Source organism: Chlorocebus sabaeus, chromosome 20 (genome assembly GCF_047675955.1).
Source record: "Chlorocebus sabaeus isolate Y175 chromosome 20, mChlSab1.0.hap1, whole genome shotgun sequence".
Taxonomy (NCBI): Eukaryota; Metazoa; Chordata; class Mammalia; order Primates; family Cercopithecidae; genus Chlorocebus; species Chlorocebus sabaeus.
Genome location: NC_132923.1, coordinates 82,976,298 through 82,999,056, shown reverse-complemented (window position 1 = coordinate 82,999,056; position 22,759 = coordinate 82,976,298). Strand labels below are relative to the sequence as shown.

General features: G+C 40.4%; 1 protein-coding gene and 1 non-coding gene across 3 annotated transcripts in view; one reads left to right on the top strand and one right to left on the bottom strand.

Moving 5' to 3' along the window:
- The window catches only part of NDC1 (NDC1 transmembrane nucleoporin), a 67,076-nt gene that overhangs the window by 42,990 nt on the left and 1,327 nt on the right, over positions 1–22,759 (bottom strand). For both annotated transcript variants that reach the window (XM_007978687.3, XM_073007295.1), the window contains exons 2-7: positions 21,175–21,295; positions 18,093–18,194; positions 13,581–13,755; positions 11,322–11,460; positions 5,716–5,824; positions 1,515–1,566 (exon numbers count right to left, since the gene is read on the bottom strand). In XM_007978687.3, the coding sequence (XP_007976878.2) occupies positions 1,515–1,566; positions 5,716–5,824; positions 11,322–11,460; positions 13,581–13,755; positions 18,093–18,194; positions 21,175–21,295 (698 nt within the window). The remainder of the gene's footprint in view (positions 1–1,514; positions 1,567–5,715; positions 5,825–11,321; positions 11,461–13,580; positions 13,756–18,092; positions 18,195–21,174; positions 21,296–22,759) is intronic.
- Positions 2,096–2,199, top strand: LOC119626306 (U6 spliceosomal RNA). The gene has a single exon (XR_005242502.2). It is a non-coding gene; the product is annotated as a U6 spliceosomal RNA (small nuclear RNA).

The following is a 22,759-nucleotide window of genomic DNA, read 5'->3' as shown; positions in this document are numbered from 1 at the left end:
TCCTTATGCCCTATAAACCACAGATTCGTAGTCATTAAAAGCACATGCTACTAAACAATGTTAAAGCAATTTAAGATACTCTGTTAGAATGCTAAGTAAAGCTAATGCTGCCATCTTTCCAAAACTTTGACTAGATCAATTGGCAAAGTTATTATAATCCTACAACCAGATTGTGAAAACCAGGATTGGAACCTGACTCTGCCATTTCTAAGTGTTGTGATTAGGTAAATCACTCCACCCATCCCACCCCCGGTTTCCTCATCCATATAACAGTGGCATAATCTCTTCATTCTTCCTCTTAGTCCTATCACAATTTTTAAAACAGCTTACATTAGGAGTGCCCAGTATAGTGCTTGACATTCACTGGGGGAGTCAACCAATGATGAAGTTATTTTTAACCTCTAAGTAAACATTTATTGAGGCCGTGACATAAATGAAGGACAGAATATCAGGCACTCAGCCATACCCACAAAATGTTTTTTGAGTGCAAGGAAGAAAAAAATATTGTTAAATTTCTATCAAATGCCATTATTACTTTTCTCTCCATTTCACCTAGTTTAAAATCTGGGCTAAAATAATAAATGACTCATGCATTTGGTTTCATGCCTAGCAATTAAGCAGAAGACAAAACTGAATTTTGCCTAGAAACTTTGAAAAGTGAGAAACCATAATATCTCTTAAATACCATGCATGTCAATATTCCCACTCCCTAAAACTGCTATTAGTGAATTTCATATATGAAACAGAAACCCTTACAATGGAATACACAATAAGAACAAACACCAAGAGAAACTGACTTTTATTCAGCAAATACAACAGATTAAACCTTTATGTGCAAAGTGCACAGAGGATAACCAGAACAATATACACCATTGCTGTCACTCAACTGCCACTTGTGACCTTCAACTAATCACCTGACCTTGCTCAATTTTGGTTTCCTCATAGGCTAAATTAGAACAATGCCACAGCATTGGTATATATCATGAGACACCAGAGAACGAATGATTGTTGGGAAGAAAAACAAAACAGAGGCCTGGACCATGCAACTCGAGAAATCCACTTTTGTATAGTATAAAAGCTGCATCTAAGAACAATTATCATTGCTTACTTCTGCAGACAACTGGGTGAGTGGAGACAGAGGAGGAGACTTTTTCATTTTATATCCTATTATTACTATTATTTTCTTTTTGAGACAGGGTCTCGCTCTATTGCCTAGGCTGGAGTGCAGTGGCACAATGATAGCTCACTGCATCCTTGAACTTCTGGGCTCAAGCGACCCTCCTGCCTCAACCTCCCAAGTATCTGGGACTACAGGCATGTACCACCATGTCCTGCTAATTTTACCCTTTTATACACCTTTGGAATTTTAAACCATATAAACTATATGTATTCAAAAAGGAATATAATTTTTTTAAAAATGTTAAAGGCAAAATCTAAACAAAATATCTGGAAAATAGTTAACATCTAAGAGAATGGAAACAGAGTTAAAATTAGACTTTTTATGTATCACTTACTCATCTATGTGAAGGTTCATAGCAGTGCTAATCCAAGCTTTGGGAATATAGCCTGAGGGGAAAAAATACCAAGCTATGAACATAAAAAGTTATAAAACAAGTTTTAGTCAAGCTTTAGAATATAAAGTCAATGACATGGCCACATAAGCACCAAGACCTCAGTCAAAATGTTAGACTGATTAGGAATTGACAGTAGGAAAGACAGTACTTACTAACACAGGCAGTCTTTGCTTTGCACAGTTCTGATACATACACATTTCAGTTACCACGGTTTAGTTAAAAAATACCAGTCACCCAAAAATATAGTTCAAACTCTAGTTACTGTGGTATATTAACTATAAGTGACTGCATATAGCACTTTTAACTTTTCAGTATGCAAATCAGTATGTAGATAACAGATGCGCACTATAATCTGTGACCCAATTCCATCAGTTCTCTCAAGGTCTGTTGCTGATTGGTCACTTGGATCTGTTATTCAGTACGGACACGGACAGCAAAGCATGTAGTTGTGTTGCCTCCTTGTTTCCCATAATAAATCCAAATGATACATTTAAAAAATGAATAGCTAAAACAGGAAAGTAGTGCTTGCTTCAGTAGCACATATGCTAAAATCAGAATGATAGAGAGATTAGCATAACCCCCGCACAAGGATGACATGCAAATTCATGAAGCCTTCCATTAAAAAAAAAAAATGGTTTTAATAAAAAAAAAGAAACTAGTAAAAAAAAAAAATCAAAGTGCAACAAAGAAATGAAAAGTGATAATGCTGAAAACGAAATTTGAATTGAACATAAATGAAGTTATAAGAGAAAGAGCAAATCATGGAAATGATCATAGTCACTAAATTAGCCCAAATATACAACTCTAGAGGAACAACCAGGCTGACTGTATGTAGTAGGTTAATATATTACAATGAGGCTGGGCATGATGGCTCATGCCTATAATCCCAGTACTGTGGGAGGCCAAGGTGGGAGGATCACTTGAGGCCAAGAGTTCAAGACTAGCCTGGGCAACACAGCAAGACCCCATCTCTAAAAAAAGAGCCGCTACCAATCATCATGGTGGATGGGTGGCAGGACTAGATTGCAGCTCCACACAGGGCAGCTTGCAGAAGCTCGTGTTGTGATTTTTAGCTCCAGATCGACTGCAAGAACAAACCAGCAATCCCAAGAGGACCCACAGACCCTCTGAAGGAAGTGGACTGCTGCTGAGGAACCAGGAAACACCCCAAATACTGTGAGTGCCCCAACTGTGGAAGTGGAAAAGGAAGACCCTCCTCTCCTGAACACACACCCCCAATGGAGAAGCTGAAGGTCTGTTTGCGGGAGAAGTTTCTGACCTTACCTGGAGTTGAACCAATTTAGAGAGTCAAGAGAAATACAGGGGTAGAGGAAGCAGCAGAAAGGCCCTGGGAGCTCGCTGCATTCCCCAGCAGGCCATTCCTGCCTGGCATCACAGGGATTCATCGGAAGGGTGACCAGAGGAGCAGGGGGTAAAACTCCACAGGGGGAAGGAAATCTCCAGCTGAACTCTGTAACAATTTGAACGGGGCAAGAAGCCTCCTGGCCAGAACCTGGGGAAGGGGGCAAATCTAATGTGCAGACTCCACAGGCGGGCAAGAACCAAGCTCTTTTCTCTCCCAGCTGGGAGGCGGGTAGCCTAGGGCAAGTTTTTAAGCTCATCTCGCCCTCCACCTGGAAACAGACTCAGGGCTGTTGTGGGGCAGTGGGAGTGAGACTGGCCCTTTGGTTTGCATGGGACCTGGGTGAGGCCTGTGACTGCCAGCTTTCCCCCACTTCCCTGACAGTCTGCATGACTTAGCAGAGGCAGCCATAATCCTCCTGGGTACACAACTCCAGTGACCTGGGAATCTAACCACCATCCCCCACAGCAGCTGCAGCAAAACCTGACCAAGGAGTGTTTGAGCTCAGACTCGCCTAGCCCCACCCCCACCTGATGGTCCTTCCCTACCGGAATACAAAGGACATATAATCTCAGGAGTTCTAGGGCCCCACCCACTGCCAGTCCCTCTCCATACTACTACAGCTGAGGTTTTCTGGAAAGCGCCACCTCCTGGCAGGAGACCCAACCAGCACAAAAGTAGAGCATTAAACCACCAAAGCTAAGAACCCTCATGGAGTCCACTGCACCCCCTCACCATCTTCACTGGAACAGGTGCTGGTATCCATGGCTGAGAGACCCAGAAACAGTTCACATCACAGGACGCTGTGCAGACAACCCCCAGTATCAGCCCAGGGACTAGTAGACTCACTGGGTGGCTAGACCCAGAAGAGAAACAACAATCACTGCAGTTCGACTCACAGGAAGCCACATCCATAGGAAAAGGAGGAGAGTACTGCATCAAAGGAACACCTCGTGGGACAAAAGAATATGAACAACAGTCTTCAGCCCTAGACCTTCCCTCTGACAGAGCCTACTCAAATGAGAAGGAACCAGAAAACCAACCCTGGTAATATGACTAAACAAGGTTCTTCAACACCGCCAAAAAATCACACTAGTTCACCAGTAATGGGTCCAAACCAAGAAGAAATTCCTGACTTAACCTGAAAAAGAATTTAGGAGGTTAGTTATTAGGCTAATCAGGGAGGGACTAAAGAGAGGCGAAGCCCATTGCAAAGAAAGCCAAAAAATGATACAAGAAGTGAAGGGAGAAATATTCATAGAAATAGATAGCTTAAAGAAAAAACAATCAAAAATTCAGGAAACTTTGGACACACTTTTAGAAATGTGAAATGCTCTGGAAAGTCTCAGCAATAGAACTGAACAAGTAGAAAGAAATTCAGAGCTTGAAGACAAGATCATCAAATTAACCCAATCCAACAAAGACAAAGAAAAAAAGAATAGGAAAATATGGACAAGGTCTCTAAGAACTCTGGGATTATGTTAAGCGACCAAACTTAAGGATAATCGGTGTTCCTGAGGAAGAAGAGAATTCTAAAACCTTGGATAACATTATTTGGGGGAATAATCAAAGAAAATTTCCCTGGCCTTGCTAGACCTAGACATCCAAATACAAGAAGCACAAAGAACACCTGAAGGTTGGATTTTGTTTAAATTATTACGTGTTGCTAACAAGATTAATGTTTTCACCTTGCACTATTCGTGATACTAAATAATAAACTGCATTTTTGTGCTTAATAGTCATGTTAATAAATGCCACAAGTTTCCTTCACCAACAAAATATCTACATCATATTAGTATTGAGTTACGAGTTATAAAAAGGAGTATGTCATTTCTAGACAAAGTAATGACCAAATGATGCACAGTATTTTTTCTTTTTAAAAAAAAGAATGCATTTGTTTTTAATTGTGGTAAAAAACCTGTAACATAAAATTTACCATCTTAGGCCGGGCGTGGTGGCTCAAGACTGTAATCCTAGCACTTTGGGAGGCAGAGGTGGGCGGATCACCTGAGGTCAAGAGTTTGATACCAGCCTGACAACAGGGTGAAACACCGTCTCTACTAAAAATACAAAAAATAGCCGGGCGTGGTGGTGCACACCTGGTAGTGGTCCTAGCTACCTGGGAGGCTGAGGCAGGAGAATTGCTTGAACCCAAGAGGTGGAGGTTGCAGTGAGCCCAGATCGTGCCATTACACTCTAGCCTGGGTGACAGAGCGCAAAAAAAAACAAAAAACAAAAAACAAATTTACCATCTTAGCCATCTTTAAGTGTTCAGTACAGTAAACTATATGCACATTTTTGTGCAAGAGATCTCTAGAACCTTTCATTTTGCAAAACTGAAATTCTGTACGCACTGAACAACTCCACCCCTTCCCAACTCTCTAGCCCAACAACCACCATTCTGTTTTCTAAGAGTTTGACTACTTTAGATACCTCATATAAGTGGAATAATACAGTATTTGTCTTTTTGTGACTGGCTTATTTCACTTAGCATAATGTCCTCAAGGTTTATTCACGCTGTAGTACATAACAAGATTTCCTTCTTTTTAAAGGCTAAACAGTATTTCATTATAGGTATATGTCACATTTTCTTTAACAATATTTTCCTAAATACATATGACTAAATACATTCTCTTTGACAATTTAAACAACGAATCAGCTGGGCTAATCACATACCTATAAATGTAGAAAACACACAAACACAAGAATGACTTTGTAACTGACATTTTCTGGATTATGAAATAATATATCACTGTATCAAAAAACAGAAATTCTTACCAAGAAAATAATATAAAATGCAGAAATTTCTAACCAGGAACAGTGATTCCACACAACTGTGTTTAACTAGTAAAAGCAGAGATCTCCTAAAACGCAAGAACTTGTATTGCTGTGGGGGAAAAAAACCAGAATCAAATGACACATCCAAATCAAATGATATACTCAACATCATCTTAAAGCAAGCACTTAACTATAACAGTCAGTCTACATAAAAAACATAATTACTGTACAAGAAGACAAAGGGTATTGCGGAAGCAAAAACATCAACTATTTCAGATGTTAAAAAATTTAATATTTATATTATTCAACATCTCACTGATACAAAATGAGAAATAAGAAAATTAACCGTATCAATCCATACTTGGTACTAAACACTATGGAGATGAAGAAAGTACAAGAAACACAGTAACAACAGCAGTTAACATTTTTTTGTTGCTTACCATATACCAGGTACTGTCCTAAGCACTTTACATATTTGAATTCATTTAAACCTCATAAGAACCCTATGAAGGAGTTTTTACTACTACCCTCATCTTAGAGATGAAGAAAACAAGGCACAGAGAGATTAAATAACAACCAATGTTATCAGCCAGCAAAAGGAAAATCTGAGCTATCAATCCAGGCAGGCTAGCCTCAGAGCCTCCAATCTTAAAAATAATGCATACTGCCTTTGCACTAAATTTTTTAAAATGCTGTTTGCAGAAAAATGGGAGGCAGTAAAGAAGATACTAGCCTAGGAATAAAGAATTGTGAGTTCTAGTGCTCCCTGTTTCTGTACAACCCTCAGTAAGTCATGCCTCCTCTCTAATTATGTGAAAGATAAGAAAGCTGAACCAGCTAAACAGTTCCTTAGTGGGAACCTGAAAATTCTAATGATCTAAGACAGGGGTGCCTTATCTTTGGGCTTCCCTGGGCCTCACTGAAAGAAGAATTGTCTTGGGCGACACATAAAATACACTAACGATAGATGATGAGCTAAAAAAAAAAAAAGAAAGAAAGAAAGAAAAAAGAAAGAGTCGGGTGCGTGGCTCACACCCGTAATCCTAGCACTTTGGGAGGCTGAGGCAGGCGTGTCACTTGAGGTCAGGGGTCCGTAACCAACATGGTGAAACCCCGTCTCTACTACAAATACAAAAATTAGCCAGGTGTGGTGGCACATTCCTGTAATCCAAGCTACTCAGGAGGCTGAGGCAGGAGAATCGCTTGAACCCGGCAGGCGGAGGTTGCAGTGAGCCAACACTGTGCCACTGCATTCCAGCCTGGGCAACGGTGAGACTCTGTCTCAAAAAAAAAAAAAAAAAAGGAAAAAAAAATATATCATAATGTTTAAAGAAAGTTTATGAATTTGTCCTGGGCCACATGCGACCTTGGGCCACAGGCTGGAAAAGCTTGATCTAAGAGAAAGGAATCAAATAAGAAAAAAAATCAAATGTCTTTTCTCAAAAAACCTACACGTTTTCTGAAACAAAGGTTGTCTGCCTCTCTCTCCTTCTCACTCTCTGCCCCTAAAATACCAATGGAAAACAAGATAAATGAGTAAAAGGAATCTAAGGAAAAAGAAAAAAAGATGAACTTCTCTCTTTTTTTTTTTTTTTTGTTGGAGATAAGAGTCTTGCTCTGCCTCCCAGACTCGAGTGAAGTGGCACCATCTCAGCTCACTGCTACCTCCACTTCCCAGGTTCAAGCAATTCTCGTGCCTCAGCTTCCTGAGTAGCTAGGACTACAGGTGCGCCACGCCTGGCTAATTTTTACATTTTCAGTAGAGATGGGTGGGGTATTGCCATATTGCCCAGGCTGCTCTCAAACTCCTGAGCTCAGGCAATCTGCCCACCTTGGTCTCCCAAAGTGCTAGGATTACAGGCATGAGCCACTGCACCCAGCCCTGGTCTTCATTTATGCTTATATTAGGACTGATCCTTCCTTAAGGAATTTCAGAAGCTTAAGAACAGCAAAGAATTATAGTACTGAGAAGCTATATCTTCATATCATGAATGGAGATGCCTACAGTATCTTACAAAAAGCAGCCCAGGCCAGGTGCAGTGGCTCACGACTGTAATCCCAACACTTTGGGAGGACAAGGTAGGCAGATCACTTGAGGTCAGGAGTTCGAGACCAGCCTGGCCATCATGGTAAAACCCCGTCTCTACTAAAAATACAAAAATAATATATATAAGGTAAGGCACGGTGGCAGCCGCCTGCAATCCTAGCTCTTCGGAAGGCTGAGCCGGGAGGATTGCTTGAACCTGAGAGGCAAAGGTTGCAGTGAGCTGAGACCGCACCACTGCACTCCAACCCACGTGACAGAGTGACACTAAGTCTCAAAAAGAAAACAAACAAAAAGTAGTCCATATAAATACTTGGCCACTAATCATATTGCTTCAATTATATTGGTCTCTTCAACTATTTTCAAAGTACAAGATGTGGAATTGCACTATTCTATGTAGCCACTGGGTGCTACCACCACCACACACCTGCCCCAATAAAAACGGCATAGTTCCTATACTATTCCTATCACAGCTTTCACCTCAACCATTCTTCACAAAGGTTCAGAGAGGCTAGGGAAGCAGGGACACATTTCAGCAGACAAGCAGAAAATACCATTTCCCCCACCTCTTGCTCCCATGCTGAAGTGTTTTTCAATGCCCTGTTGGATTTCTTCTGTGATTTGGCTATGAACTACCCTTCACTAAATATTTACTATGTGCCTGGCACTATGCTAAACGCTCTATAAATCTCATTTAATACTTTCAACACTCTTGTTGGCATAGTTTGCCAAGCCCTGTCTTGATGTACATTTCTTTGTGCCCTACTTCATACTAACAGTCTGCTTTTCCCTATCGGTCCATCATTAAGAATTATTTTTTGTTCCTGTTCTTTTTTGGTTGGTTGGTTTTGTTTTCATCTTTTTTATTATTTGTATTTTTTACAATCCTGGTAACTCATAGAACAATGAATTTGATAAAGGCAATAGAATTGGTTTTAGTAGTGTAGGCAAGTTTAAAGAAAAAACTAATGGACTAATGGCAAATTGGTTAAAATTAGTAGATCTTTTAAAAGCCTTAATTTTTCTACAAAAATTAGCTGGGTGTGGTAGTGCACACCTATAGTCCCAGCTACTCGTGAGGCTGAGGCAGAAGAATTGCTTGAACCCAGGAGGCAGAGGTTGCAGTGAGCCGAGATTGCGCCACTGCATTCCACCTTGGGCGACAAGAGCAAAACTCCGTCTCAAAAAAAAGCCTTAAATTTTCAGTTACATGAAAAAAGTAGTTACTGAATAATGTATATAAGATAAAACCACTTATATAAACCCCACTCCACAAAATATATAATGTTATAAGTACATACATGTAAATGTACACTAAACGGTCTGGAAGAATATAAACTTTACCAGTTTAGCGTATTATCCTTAATCCCATCGGTAACAGTGGTTACCAGTGGGACAGAGATTGAGACTGGCCACGGGGTGGTCAAGGAAACATTCAACTTATCAATATGATATTTAAATATTTTATAATAAAAACATTATCATTCTTGGAAAGCTACCTGACAGGTAGCATCAAAAATAATGGTGATATAAACATACTCAGACTGTCTGGCAATAAATAAATAAATAAATAAATAAATAAATAAATAATGGTGATAATGTTAATGGTTGTTATTGCTTATAAAATTCTTTAAGCTCTAAAGTTCTCTGGTCAACTTGGCTATTAATCACCACATCGCGCTCTACAGAGGGTCAGAAGGGGAATGGGTCTGACTTCTCACAGTTTCCTGACAATCCAACTTGCTTCCTTAGCAACTTAAAATGCACATGGAAAGGTCATACACTGTATGCCGCACTCCTAGAGTTAATGAAAGAAGGATAAGCTATGGTGTCATCCCTCCCTCTTAGTCTTCTCGGGAGGCAAACCTATCCTGCTGGGCAAGATACTTACAAACCTGATGGGCAGGAAACTATGGTCCTGGGCATCAAGAGCCATCATTTCCACTAGTCTTCCCAAATCTTCAGCTTCTTCATTCCACTGCCCTTCCATCGCACCACCCAGCAAAACACCTGCTCCAACTATCCCCAGGCTGGAGAACAGCACCCAACTCAGCAGACCAATACCACTATACACTCATGGCTACGAGACATGCCCCAAATACATTTTTTGACCAAATACTGAATTACCAATTGTTAACAATCAATATTCTGCCAAAGCTGAAGCCAAAGCTATTACCATCATAGAATAAACTTTTGGGATTAAGAATAAATCTAACATTTTACCAAAAGAAATCACAAAAAAAAAAAAAGTACTAAAATTTTACAAATTTTGACATTACATGGTAGAAACAATAATTTTTGCTCCAATGCCCAGTCTTCAGCCTACCAGGGCATGAATGAAGCAAGTAATAGAATTGTGCAAATGAGGAGCAGCAGAAACAGGCTGGGAAGAGCCCTGATGCATCCGTGAGACATCTCAACCATCTTTCCCTCCCCTGCCAGAGGAGTGCTTCTGAGTTCCAGGAATGACTCCTACCAGATTACATTTTTAAGACCTAACTGAAAGGTAGATTACCACTCAAACCAGCTGAAACTGTTTTATTTATACAAACTCTGTCTTGTTCTGAAAATGCTAGGAGACAGTAAGTGACATATTCTAAAATTACTTGCACATCCCCAAACTCACAAGGTTCTTAAGTTCAAAAAGAAGCTAGCAGGCCAGCCACGATGGTTCACACCTGTAACCCCAGCACTTTGGGAGGCCAATGCGGGCAGATAGCTTGAGCCTAGGAGCTTGAGATCAGCCTGGGCAACATGGAGAAACCCCATCTCTACAAAAAATACAAAAATTAGCCAGGCACAGTGCTGCACACCTGTAGTCCCAGATACTCGGCAGGGCTGAGGTGGGAGGACTGCTTGAGCCAGGAGGTCAACGCTGCAGTGAACTGTGATCATGCCACTGCACTTCAGCCTGGGTGACACAGTGAGACTCTGTCTCAAAAAAAGAAAAAAAAAAAAAAAAAGCAGCAGCTGGGCGTGGCGGCTCATGCCTATAATCCCAGCACTTTGGGAGGCCGAGGTGGGTGGATTACTTGAGGTAAGGAGTTCAAGACCAGCCTGGCCAACATGATGAAACCCTGTCTCTACTAAAAATACAAAAATTAACCAGGCGTGGTGGCATGTGGGGGCTGAGGCAGGAGAATTGCTTGAACCCGGGAGGCGGAGGTTGCAGTGAGTCGAGATTACGAGATTACGCCACTGCACTCCAGGCTGGGCGAAGGCGAGACTCTGTCTCAAAAAAAAAAAAGAAGCTACAGATTACTATGCATGAATGTCATCAAACCCTGGTGGGTCACAGCAAGTGCCACTACCTAGCAGGAAGGGAAACAGTGTAGCAAAGAGGTATTCGGAGAATGGCAAAAGGTAGCTACAACTCTCAAAAACATGCTGAAGTCTTGTGAAGACAAATATCTTCTCTCTAAAAGGCATTCTGAGGATTTCAGTTCTAAGTTTTGGTTACCAAATATTGAATGAATCAGATAAATCCAGTTATATACATAAGCACCAAGGCAATTTTACCTCAGCCAAATTTTGACATAAAGTAATGCTCAAACGATCTTACCTGTATGATGGGAAATGGAAGATAGTTCATGTTGTTAACAAAATACAAGAGGCTATAGCTATAGCCCATAAATGCTCCAGCCAGTAGGAAAAAAAGATGATATTCATTTAAGCAGGTTTGCGCAGCAGGGCTACTAAAGCTGAAGGGAAAAAATTAAGTTATTAATTCAACAGTCAGGGACATATATCACTGTTTTAGGCTCAATGTTTACCGAAGGCAAAGTTTAATTACTTTAATGACTTAAGACTTAAGAAATGTCCCAAATTCTAACAAGATGGTTTGTTTTCAGTAAGTGTGAACAAAATTAACAAAACCTTTCTTCCTGAATCATGAAACTCTGATCTTTAATTAGTTCTACCTCTATTCCCCTGGAAATCTGATATGATTAAGAATATCTACTATAATAATAAACAGTGTTGCTTACAAGTTGGTAAACTGTATCCGGGCTGAGAGCAACTATAAATGAGTTATACGTACCTGATAGAGATGCCATAACATTGGGTTTGTGCTATCTCTTTAAAACTGAGTATTCCCTCATGGGGATCCTGGATGCTGTGCCCATAAAACTGCTACAAGAGATACTACTGGATTTTGTGGGGCACAAGGTCTTTAAAGCAGAGAGTCCCATACATGTCTGATACTGATTTTTTTCCTCCTTGTACCTGAGTTGTATCCACAGACAAGACTGCAGCTCCCACGTGGCTATGGGACTTATCATCTGTTTGAACTGCCTGAAGGACTCCTGCTGAAGTGGAACTCCTGATGCTTCCCAAATCTAAGAGGATCCCCCTGCTGGACACTGCTGTAAGCCCACTCCCCTATCATTTTACAATAGCTTTCATTATAAGCATAAGACCTATTTGGTAAACAACAAGCTCTCAAACTCCTTTCTAAAAAAAAAGAACTCCTTTGAGAGTTTCTTGAGAATCTCTATGATCTATCAGATATCTGGGGTATACAGAGACAACATCATAATTCAGTAGAACGCCATTTTTAACAGAGGCACCCAGGTTGTAGGCCTGCCCCACCATCTAACTCCAGGAGAGGTAAGACTCAAAGTTAACTGTTATCTGAACTCCGAGTTACAAAATGATGAAGAAAGATTCGTTTTGTTAAAGATTCTGACTGTGAAATCATCAGGAAATGTATTTGTAATAGGCACTATAATGTCTTCAACAACTTGTAGCTTACGGTTGCCTTCTGCTCCCTGGAACTTCACTGCCACCTCCATTAGGAAGAGAAGTGCAAAAAAGAATTCAAGACTCATCCATGGTGAGCAGCTGGGATTTCCTTTTTCATAGCAGTCCTGTACTCACAGTCTTTTATCATTTAATGTTTATCAACAGGACAGTTTTCACCAAGAAAGCTTATGATGTTAAGGGGGGAAAAAACTACCTGCCTTATATAATAGTAGCTGGAGGCAAAAAGAAAATCAAGTATTCAGTAGTAATAATGTAACACTGTTTTAAAGTCAGTGGAAAACAGAGAATTTAAGATCACTCCAATCATCTTTGTTAAAAAAAAAAAAAAAAAAAAAAAAAAAAAAAAAAAAACAAGGTCTCACTACACTGCCCAGGCTGGAGTGCAGGAGCTATTCACAGGCATAATCATAGGGCACTGCAGCCTCCAATTTCTGAACTCAAGGGATCCTCCTGCCTCCGCCTGCCAAGCAGTGGGACTACAGGTGCATGCCACCACTCCTGGCTCCCAGTAATCTTTTCTAATTTTTAAAGTCAGAATATCAACTTGCAATTAGTATCAATGCCATGTGTTCAAGAAGTATATGAGTTTCAAAATTATAAAAGCGCTCTATAAAAGGCAGTTACAATTTTTTAAAATTTTTTCTTCATTCTTTCCATACTACCCTTCCTTCAAACTCCAACCAAATGCTACCTCCTCCAAGAACATGTGTGGATCCCTCTTGTTTTCTGAACTTCCACAGGTTTTGTCTGCACATCTCACTTTCTTCGTCCTATTACATTCCTCTGCATCCATGTCTTAATTTCTCTATTGTTCTCAACTCTTAAGGAGCTTATAGTCTATGTTTGAATCACTCTCATAAATCGCATAGCACCTTGCACATGTTTTTTAATTGCTGAATTCAATAAACATAAAATATTAAAAACATTTGATGTATGCAAAAAAGCACCTTTTACAGAAGTCTGGAAAGCAAAGATTACTCATAGGATTAACCTATATAGGTCACCTTTGGCTTAGTAATTAAACGAAGTTCCTAAGGAAAAATATATTTAATATTACCTGTTAGTACCAGTGCAGGGGACCACGAGAAAACTGTATTGGCCCTGGGTTATCACTGCAGCACACCAGGCCATCACCATTCCCATTGCAGCATGAATAAATGAGTGCATGAGTTGCTGAGGATGAATGATCTTCCCTATCAGAGCAAGTCTGGAGCAAGGAATAGAAGGCACAACTGCAAAGGAAACACATTACTGTGGCTTTATAATCTGCAGCATATGCAGTTAGAGGATCTAAACTGTCCCCTCTCATCCTGGCACAAATGCTCCAAAGGCAGAAAGAAACCCACAGTCAATATAAAACACAAAACAGAAAAATTTAAAGTTAAAAATTCTAAGTTAAAAAAATTTGAGGAAAGCATGAATAAACAGACACAAAAAAAATCCAAAGAAACTGGAGATGAAACCTAAGGGCAGCATGATGAACATTTTTCATTAAAATTTCCTAATAGTTCAAATAGTGCCTATCCTAGTATTCTCCTAAGCACCATAAAAGAGTAATGATTTTTTTTTTTTTTTTTCATATATGGACTACTGCAATGGTCTTACAGTGTGGGAGAGTGACTGGGCTCAGCTCCTGAATACTGACTTTTTATTTATTTATTTATTTAATCTTATTTTATTTATTTTTGAGATGGAGTTACACTGTTGTTGCCCAGGCTGGAGTGCAGTGGCACGATCTTGGCTCACTGCAACCTCTGCCTCTCGGGTTCAAGCAATTCTCCTGTTTCAGCCTCCCTAGTAGCTGGGATTATGGGCGCCTGCCACTATGCCCGGCTAGTTTTTGTATTTTTAGTAGAGACAGGGTTTCACCATGTTGGTCAGGCTGGTCTCAAACTCCTGACCTCAGGTGATCCACCCACCTTGGCCTCCCAAAGTGTTGGGATTACAGGCATGAGCCACCATGCCTGGCCTACTTTTTAAAAAGAGCTCCTACCATCAGCATTTGAAACTGTCAATATATAGTCCACATCCGGAAAAAAAACCATAAAGAAGGTAAATACTGACAACATAAATGCTAAGATAAATGCTTATATGGGGATTTTTAATACCCTTCAGACAATCCAAAAACATTTTCTGCAAATGAGCTAGGGAGGCAAGTATGTGTAGGACATGAGGGATGTTTACCTTTGGAAACAGCTAGCCTAGGGTTCCCTGATCTATCTATGCAGGCATTTTCCTCTTACTATACTCAAAGTAAAGAGATGGCAGGAGGTAGAAAAGTAAGTATGAAGGGACAAGTTTCAGGTGCTTTACACTTTGAGGAAGAGGCTCCTATCACCTCTCCCTCCCTATCAGAAATGCCCACAAGGTCCTACTTGACTGTGCAACTAACTTGTAACACTCTAAATATACTAAACCCTCTCATGTCACTAAGTCTTTTTATATGCTATACCTTCTCTCTAGAACATCATATTCCTTCTTTGTTTACTTAATTCAACTCATCCTGCAAGGCTTGGTTTAAGCATCATCTCCTCAAGTTCCCCCACGCTGGGGCAAGTGGTGCTCCTATATAAGCTCTTACCATCCAATGTACTGTAATCAAATATGCTTCATGTTTACTGTCTGTCTCTCCATTAACCACGATCCTCTCAAGAAAGATGGAACCGTATCATTTCTCTCTTCTCCTCACACAATGCATGGCACATAGTAAATGCATAAGGGATGGTTACCGAAGGAATGAGCCAAAGTGAATAGTCAGGCTTTAAGAAGGACAGGCTGGGGACCCCTCAACTGACATATTACATACAGAAGATGACCCACGCACAAGGGAGAGTATGAAAGAACACTCTGTTTAAGTGTGGCTGTAAGCCAAAGAGTTTTGAACAGGGCTTGCATGGAAAAAGCCTACCAGCCAATAGAGAGGAATTAAGAAAGCAGGCTGGGTGCAGTGGTTCACGCCTCTAATCCCAGCACTGTGGGAGGCCGAGGCAGGCAGATCACAAAGTCAAGAGTTTGAGACCACCCTGGCCAATATGGTGAAACCCCGTCTCTACTAAAAATACAAAAAAATAGCCAGGTGTGGTGGTGGGCAACTGTAATCTCACCTACTCAGGAGGCTAAGACAGGAGAATCACTTGAACCCGGGAGGCGGAGGTGGCAGTGAGCCAAGACCGCACCACTGCACTCCAGCCTGGGCAACAGAGCGAGACTCCATCTCAAAAAAAAAAAAAGAAAGAGAGAAAGCGAGGCCAGGCCCAGTGGCTCACGTCTGTAATCACAGTACTTTGGGAGGCCAAGGCAAGCAGATCACTTGAGGTCAGGAGTTCAAGACCAGCCTGTCCAACCCCCGTCTCTACTAAAAATACAAAAATTAACCAGGCGTGGTGGCATATGCCTGTAATCCCAGCTACTCAGGCAGCTGAGGCAGAAGAATTGCTTGAACCTGGGAGGTGGAGGTTGCAATGAGCCAAGATCGCGCCACTGCACTCCAGCCTGGGCGACAAAGCTACACTCCGTCTTGTAGACCAAAAAAAGAAAGCAAGCAAGGGAAAAGGATAAGTACTGTAACATCCAGAGTTAGAATTTAAAATTTTACACCATATTTTACAAGGAAGTACTGAAGAGCTAAAAAGGAAAATGATGTAGGCTGGGCGTGGAGACTCACACTTGTAATCCCAACATTTTGGAAGGCCGAGGCAGGCCGATCACCTGAGGTTGGGAGTTTGAGACCTGCCTGACCAACAGAGAGAAATCTCGTCTCTACTAAAAACAGAAAAAATTAGCTGGGTGTGGTGTGCATGCCTATAATCCCAGCTACTCGGGAGGCTGAGGTAGGAGAATCGCTTGAACGCAGGAGGCAGAGGTTGCGGTGAGCTGAGATCATGCCATTGCACTTCAGCCTGGACAACAAGAACAAAACTCTGTCTCAAAAAAAAAAAAAAAAAAAAAAAAAATCCTCCCGGTCTGAGTATTCTATGATCCCACTGCATCTGTTTTCTCTTACAAAAAAAAAAAAAAAAAAAAAAAAAGGGCCAGACATGGTGGCTCACGCCTATAACCCCAGCACTTCGGGAGGCCGAGGCAGGCAGATCACAAGGTCAGGAGATCGAGACCATCCTGGCTAACATGGTGAAGCCCCGTCTCTACTAAAAATACAAAAACAAAATTAGCCGGGCATGGTGGTAGGCACCTGCAGGCCCAGCTACTCGGGAGGCTGAGGCAGGAAAATGGCGTGAACCCAGGACGCGGAGCTTGCAGTGAGCTGAGATTGTGCCACTGCACTCCAGCCTGGGAGACAGAGCAAGACTCCATCTCAAAAATAATAATAAATAAATCAATAAACAGAATATTCATATAATCAATGAAATGTAAAATCTAAAACATGTCATTATGATAAACTAAGGTTTAGACATGTTAGTACACATTGAACATGTACATTTAAAAAAATGTTTTTAAATTTAAAAAAAAGGAAAATTGGCCAGGCGCAGTGGTTCATGCCTGTAATCCCAGCACTTGGGAGGCCGAGGAGGGCGGATCACAAGGTCAAGAGATCAAGACCATCCTGGCCAACGTGGTGAAACGCCGTCTCTTCTAAAAATACAAAAATTAGCCGTGCATGGTGGCACATGCCTGTAATTCCAGCTACTCGGGAGGCTGAGATAGGAGAATCACTTGAACTCAGGAGGCGGAGGTTGCAGTGAGCTGAGATCACACCACTGCACGCTAGCCTGGCAACAGAGCAAGACTCTGTCTCAAAAAAAACCAAAAAAACAACAAAAAAAGGAAAATGCTATAGTGAAAAATAAGTGTCAGGAAAAGCTTTTTATTGTATATTTTTTTCCTTATGTGAAATCTGCCACAACTTGTATCTTAAAGGCAGACTCAAGGAATCTGAAAAGGCAGAAAGAGTATGAAGAGAAACCGAAAAATTAAAAGCTCTAGAATCCAGCAGGTGATTCTCCAAAGAAAAACAGAAGGTTTTTTTAATCACAGTATTATAGATTATTACATTTGAAAAAAAACAACAACTTAGAAATCACCTGGTCTTCCCTATGAAGGAATTCTTTTTATAATGTATCTACTAAATCACAGCTTTAATACTAGCTATGAACTATTAAAAGGTCTAAATTTTTTTATTGTGGTAAAATAACAAAATTCACAATTCAAACCATTTTAAAGTACAAAGTTCTGTGGCATAAGTACATTCATATTGTTGTACAACCATTACCACCATCCAGCTCCCAAACGTTTCCATCTTTCACAACTATACCCATTAAACAGCAATTCTCCACTCCCCTCCCCTAGGCTAGCATTCTACTTTCTTTCTCTATGAATTTGAGTACTCCAGATACCTCATATAAGTAGAATCATATTTGTCCTAAAAAGTCTAACTATATTTTAAAAACAGAAAGTAGCACCCAAATAAATTTTAAGGTACAACATTCAAAGCATATGATTCTGTATACATTTTTAAAATTTTGACACAAAACACATTCACACATAAAATGTACTAAGTTTTCCCTTAAATAAATTTGGATATTTTTAAGAAGGTTAACATTTGAAAACTCACCTGCATAGAACTCCACATTGAAAATACTTATAATTATTATTACCACTGACAGCAGCAGGAGGTAAAAGATTACATAGGAACTATACAGGTCGCTGAAAGAATCTAAAACACAAGAGAGATGAATTCGTAAAGGTTATTCGGTCATGTAGTCATGTTTAGTACACTGCAATATAAAAAGAGCTTGAACCACAATTATTAATTTTAAAGGTCATCTTTTCTTCAAGAATTTAATTGTACACTGCTGACAGGTTCAATGAGATATCAACTCAAGAACTAAAGTGTCGGATGGGTATGGGGGGATCACTGAGCCAGGGAGCTCAAGACCATCCTGGGCACATGGCGAAACCCTATCTCTACAAAAATACAAAAATAGCCAGGTGTGGTAGTACACACCTGTAGTCTCCAGCTACTCAGGAGACTGAGGTGGGAAGATCACTTGAGCCTGGGAGTTTGAGGTTGCAGTGAGCAGTGATCACGCCACTGCACTCCAGCCTAGGCAACAGAGAAAGACCCTGTTTCAAAAACAAAGGGGAAAAAAAAAAGGAGGTACAGTGTGAGTTATTCGTCCCTGGCCCCAGGTACTTTAAAATTATACTAGAATTTCTTAAATGACCCAGTTAACATTAGACAAAATACTAGAATGTGCAAATATTTCCTTCTTTCCTTCCTTCTCCTTCCTTCTCTTTCTCTCTTTCTCTCTCTTTCTTTCTTTCTTGACAGAGTCTTGCTCTGTCACCCAGGTTGGAGTGTAGTGACTCAATCTTGGCTCACTGCAATCTCTGCCTCCTGGGTTCAAGCAATTCTCCTGCCTCAGCCTTCCAGTGGCTGGGATTCCAGATGCCCGCCACGGCTATTTTTTGTATTTTTAGTAGAGATGGCGTCTCACTATTTTGTCAAGGCTGGTCTTGGACTCCTGACCTCAAGTAATCCACCCACCCCGGCCTCCCAAAATGCTGGGATTACAGGTATGAGCCACTCAGCCACGCATATGCAAATATTTAATCACGTGAAAGAGAAGCACCATATTTAGTAATATACCAACAAAGTTTTTTCTTAAAATACAAAGAGTATTTTTCAGATCTCTTCTTCATAAATGCAATTACCTCGTATAGCTAAAGTAACACTTTTGGAAATAGAATAATCCACACATCATCTAAATGAGCAGAACTAAAAAACAAAAAAATCAGGATGTCCCCATGAAATACTAATACATTCACATTTTAGAGTAGTTCAACAATCGATATTCCATCTCAAAGTTTAAAAAATATATATATATTATGCCTAAAAACATGAACAAAAGAAATAAAAATAAGAACATATTTGCTAAATAGGCTGAGACTTAATAAAACCACTTATTTTTAAAAGTACGATTCATTGACCTAAATTTTTTGTTTTTTGTTTTTTGAGATGGAGTCTCACTCTGTCACCCAGGCTGGAGTGAAGCAGTGTGATCTCAGCTAATTGCAACCTCCGCCCCCCTTCCCCCTTCAAGCAATTCTCCTGCCTCAGCCTCCCAAGTAGCTGGGACTACAGGTGCACGCCACCACACCCAGGCTGGTCGTGAACTCTTGAGCTCAGGCAATCTGCCCACCTTAGCCTCCCAAAGTGCTGGGATTATAGGGGTGAGCCACCACACCTGGCCCATGGACCTAAATTAATGAGGAATATTTACTAAGCATCCACAATTAAACTCAAGCTTCTGATGAGGAAAATGGCATAAATCAAATCCAACCTGGAGAGAAAGTGTTATGAGGATTAAAAAACCTCTGGCCATGAAATGGCAAAAAGTTTTTGTCCCCAGTGCCAATTGTGAACAATTGGTAATGGCTCTCAAATACAATATTGAGTACTCTGAGGCTGCCACCAGAGAGTCATGATTAGTGAGTAAAGCAGACACAGGTAAGGTGGCTAAAGAAATATTTGCTATGCCTGTGCTGACTTATGGCTTAATTTCACCTGACCAGTGGGACCTATCAAAAAAGTGATGGACATACGTCAACAACAAACTTAACACCAATTATCTCCAAAGGTCATAGGTAAAGAGTCCAACTCCTTGAAAACTGGCATTTTCTTGTGAAAAAAGAAATTAAAAACTCACTTCCCACTTCACAAGGCAAAAGAAAGACCAATTTTCAATCCTAAATCAGTTACTCACTAGCTGTGTATCTATGCATGGATTATTTAACCTGAATCTCAGTTATCCCATTTATAAAGTAGAAATAATAACTCTTAACTACACAGTTACAGGAAGGATAAGAGGTAATATACGTAAGGAGCTGGCATACAGTAAACAGGCAATAATAGGTAGTTGTTAACAGAAAACAAGTTACTTTTAGTAAATTTAGTGATCTTAGTCTCTAAGGAATTTAAGGCACATTTTAGGCCAGGGGCAGTGGCTCACGTCTGTAATCCCAGCACTTCAGGAGACCGAGGCAGGTGGATTTCGTGAAGTCAGGAGCTCAAGACCAGCCTGGGCAACATGGCAAAACCCCATATCTACTAAAAATACAAAAATCAGACAGGCATGGTGGCACGTGCTTATAATCCCAGCCACTCACGAGGCTGAGGCACAAGAATTCTTGAAGATGGGAAGCAGAAGTTGCAGTGAGCCAAGACTGAGCCACTGCACTCAGCCTGGGTGACAGAGCGAGACTCTGTTTCAAAAAAAGAAATCAAATGCTCTTAATTTAGATGTATTTTTAAAAGAGGTACATGTCATATTTTCTACCCACAATTTCAAATCGATGACAGGAACAGTTCTCTATTTTAAAGAGACAAACAATCTCAATAAAGCTGTCCAAAGGAAAAACAAATGAAACTAAGTTTTCATTTATGGGGTCTTCTAATGATGTTTTTGTTCCTATGATCACACATAGTCTTTGACAAGCTTATTAATCTTATTACATAATAAAAAGGTGATTTATGTTATGAAGGAGACGTCTTAAAATTATTTCAAAGTGAATGTTTTGATGTGTCAATATAACATAGGCAGTAATTAAAACTAAACTGCTTGAAACATAATGCAATTTTTATGTTGAGAAGTAGGAACTATAACTTTCTCTCCAAATTGAGTATCACTTACCAGACAGCCACTGTACAGGATGAAACAAATCAATCCTGCTGAAAATTATAAATGCTGTGGTGCAGAGGGGTAGAAGCAGCACTGACCAAACAATACTTGCAACTATCCTCCAGCCCAAAACCTAAAAACAAAAAGAAAAACCCTCAATCATGAAGTCAGTTAAATTATTTCAGTTATGCAAATCCTATCTTTTCATACAGGATGTTAATCACTAACTCAGATCATAATCCGTTAACTCAAACATTCACTACTACTAATAACATTACATACCACTAAAGAATTTATAATATTAGCGAGCTGATGCTTGCATTAGTACAAAGTTAGGTGCAACATCAAATATCATACTTTGTATAAGGGGTGGTGGGCATTGATTTACAGCTGTTTTAGAGCAACTAATACTTGTCCCTCTAGGCTTAATTGATAGCTATATTAATATATAAAGGCTGTACACATTTAATGGGAACCACCTGTATACTGTATTTACAATCATCAGACATGAACCTTTACTGGGCAACTACTGCACTGTAGTATTCTATCCATGTTTGAATTGCCAGTATCTATCACATAGGAGGAAAATATTTACTGCTGAATAATACAAGAAGATATAGAGGGGTTTTAAACATGGAAGTGACAATCAAATTCAAGTTGCTCAAGGTAAAACATGTCTTTTTGCTGAAAGCTGGCTTTAAGGAAGAAGGGTCAGAAGGGACAAGAACTAAACAGGAGACAAAGCAGTTAGGAGGCAGTCCACCAAAAAGCTGAGGCCGGGCGTGGTGGCTCACACCTGTATCCCAGCAATTTGGGAGGCCAGGACGGGCAGATCACTTGAGGCCAGGAGTTTGAGACCAGCCTGGTCAACATGGTAAATCCCTGTCTCTACAAAAAATTTTTTTAAAAATTAGCCAAGCATCACTCCAGCCCGGGCAACAGAGCAAGACTCTGTCTAAAATTAAAAAAAAGAATAAAGTTCAACTCCTGTCCCACATTCTTCTTGTTGTTGTGTTTTTGAGACAGTCTCGCTCTGTCCCCTAGGCTAGACACAATGGCGCCATCTCAGCTCACTGCAACCTCTGCCTCCTGGGTTCAAGTGATTCTCCTGCCTCAGCCACCTGAGTAGGTGGGGTTACAGGTGCCCTCCACCACACCCAACTAATCTTTTTTTTTTTCAGTAGAGATGGGGTCTCAAACTCCTGACCCCAAGTGATCCTCCAGCCTCAGCCTCCCAAAGTGCTAGGATTACAGGCCTGAGCCACTGTGCCCAGCCTCCACATTCTATATAAAATTAACTCAAAACGGATTAAAGACCGACATGTAAGAGCTAAAACTATAAAACTCTTGGAAGAAAACATAGGAGTAAACCTTCATGATCTTGGATTTGGCAATGGTTTCTTAGATATGACACCAAAAGCATAAGCAACAAAAGAAAAATATAGATAAACTGGACATCAGCAATATTTAGAACTTCTTTGCTTCAAAAGACACTGCCAGCCGGGTGCAGTGGCTCACAACAGCCAAGGGTGGAAACAACCCAAATACCCACATACTGATAAATGGATAAACAAAATAGCTATGTCCATACAGTGGA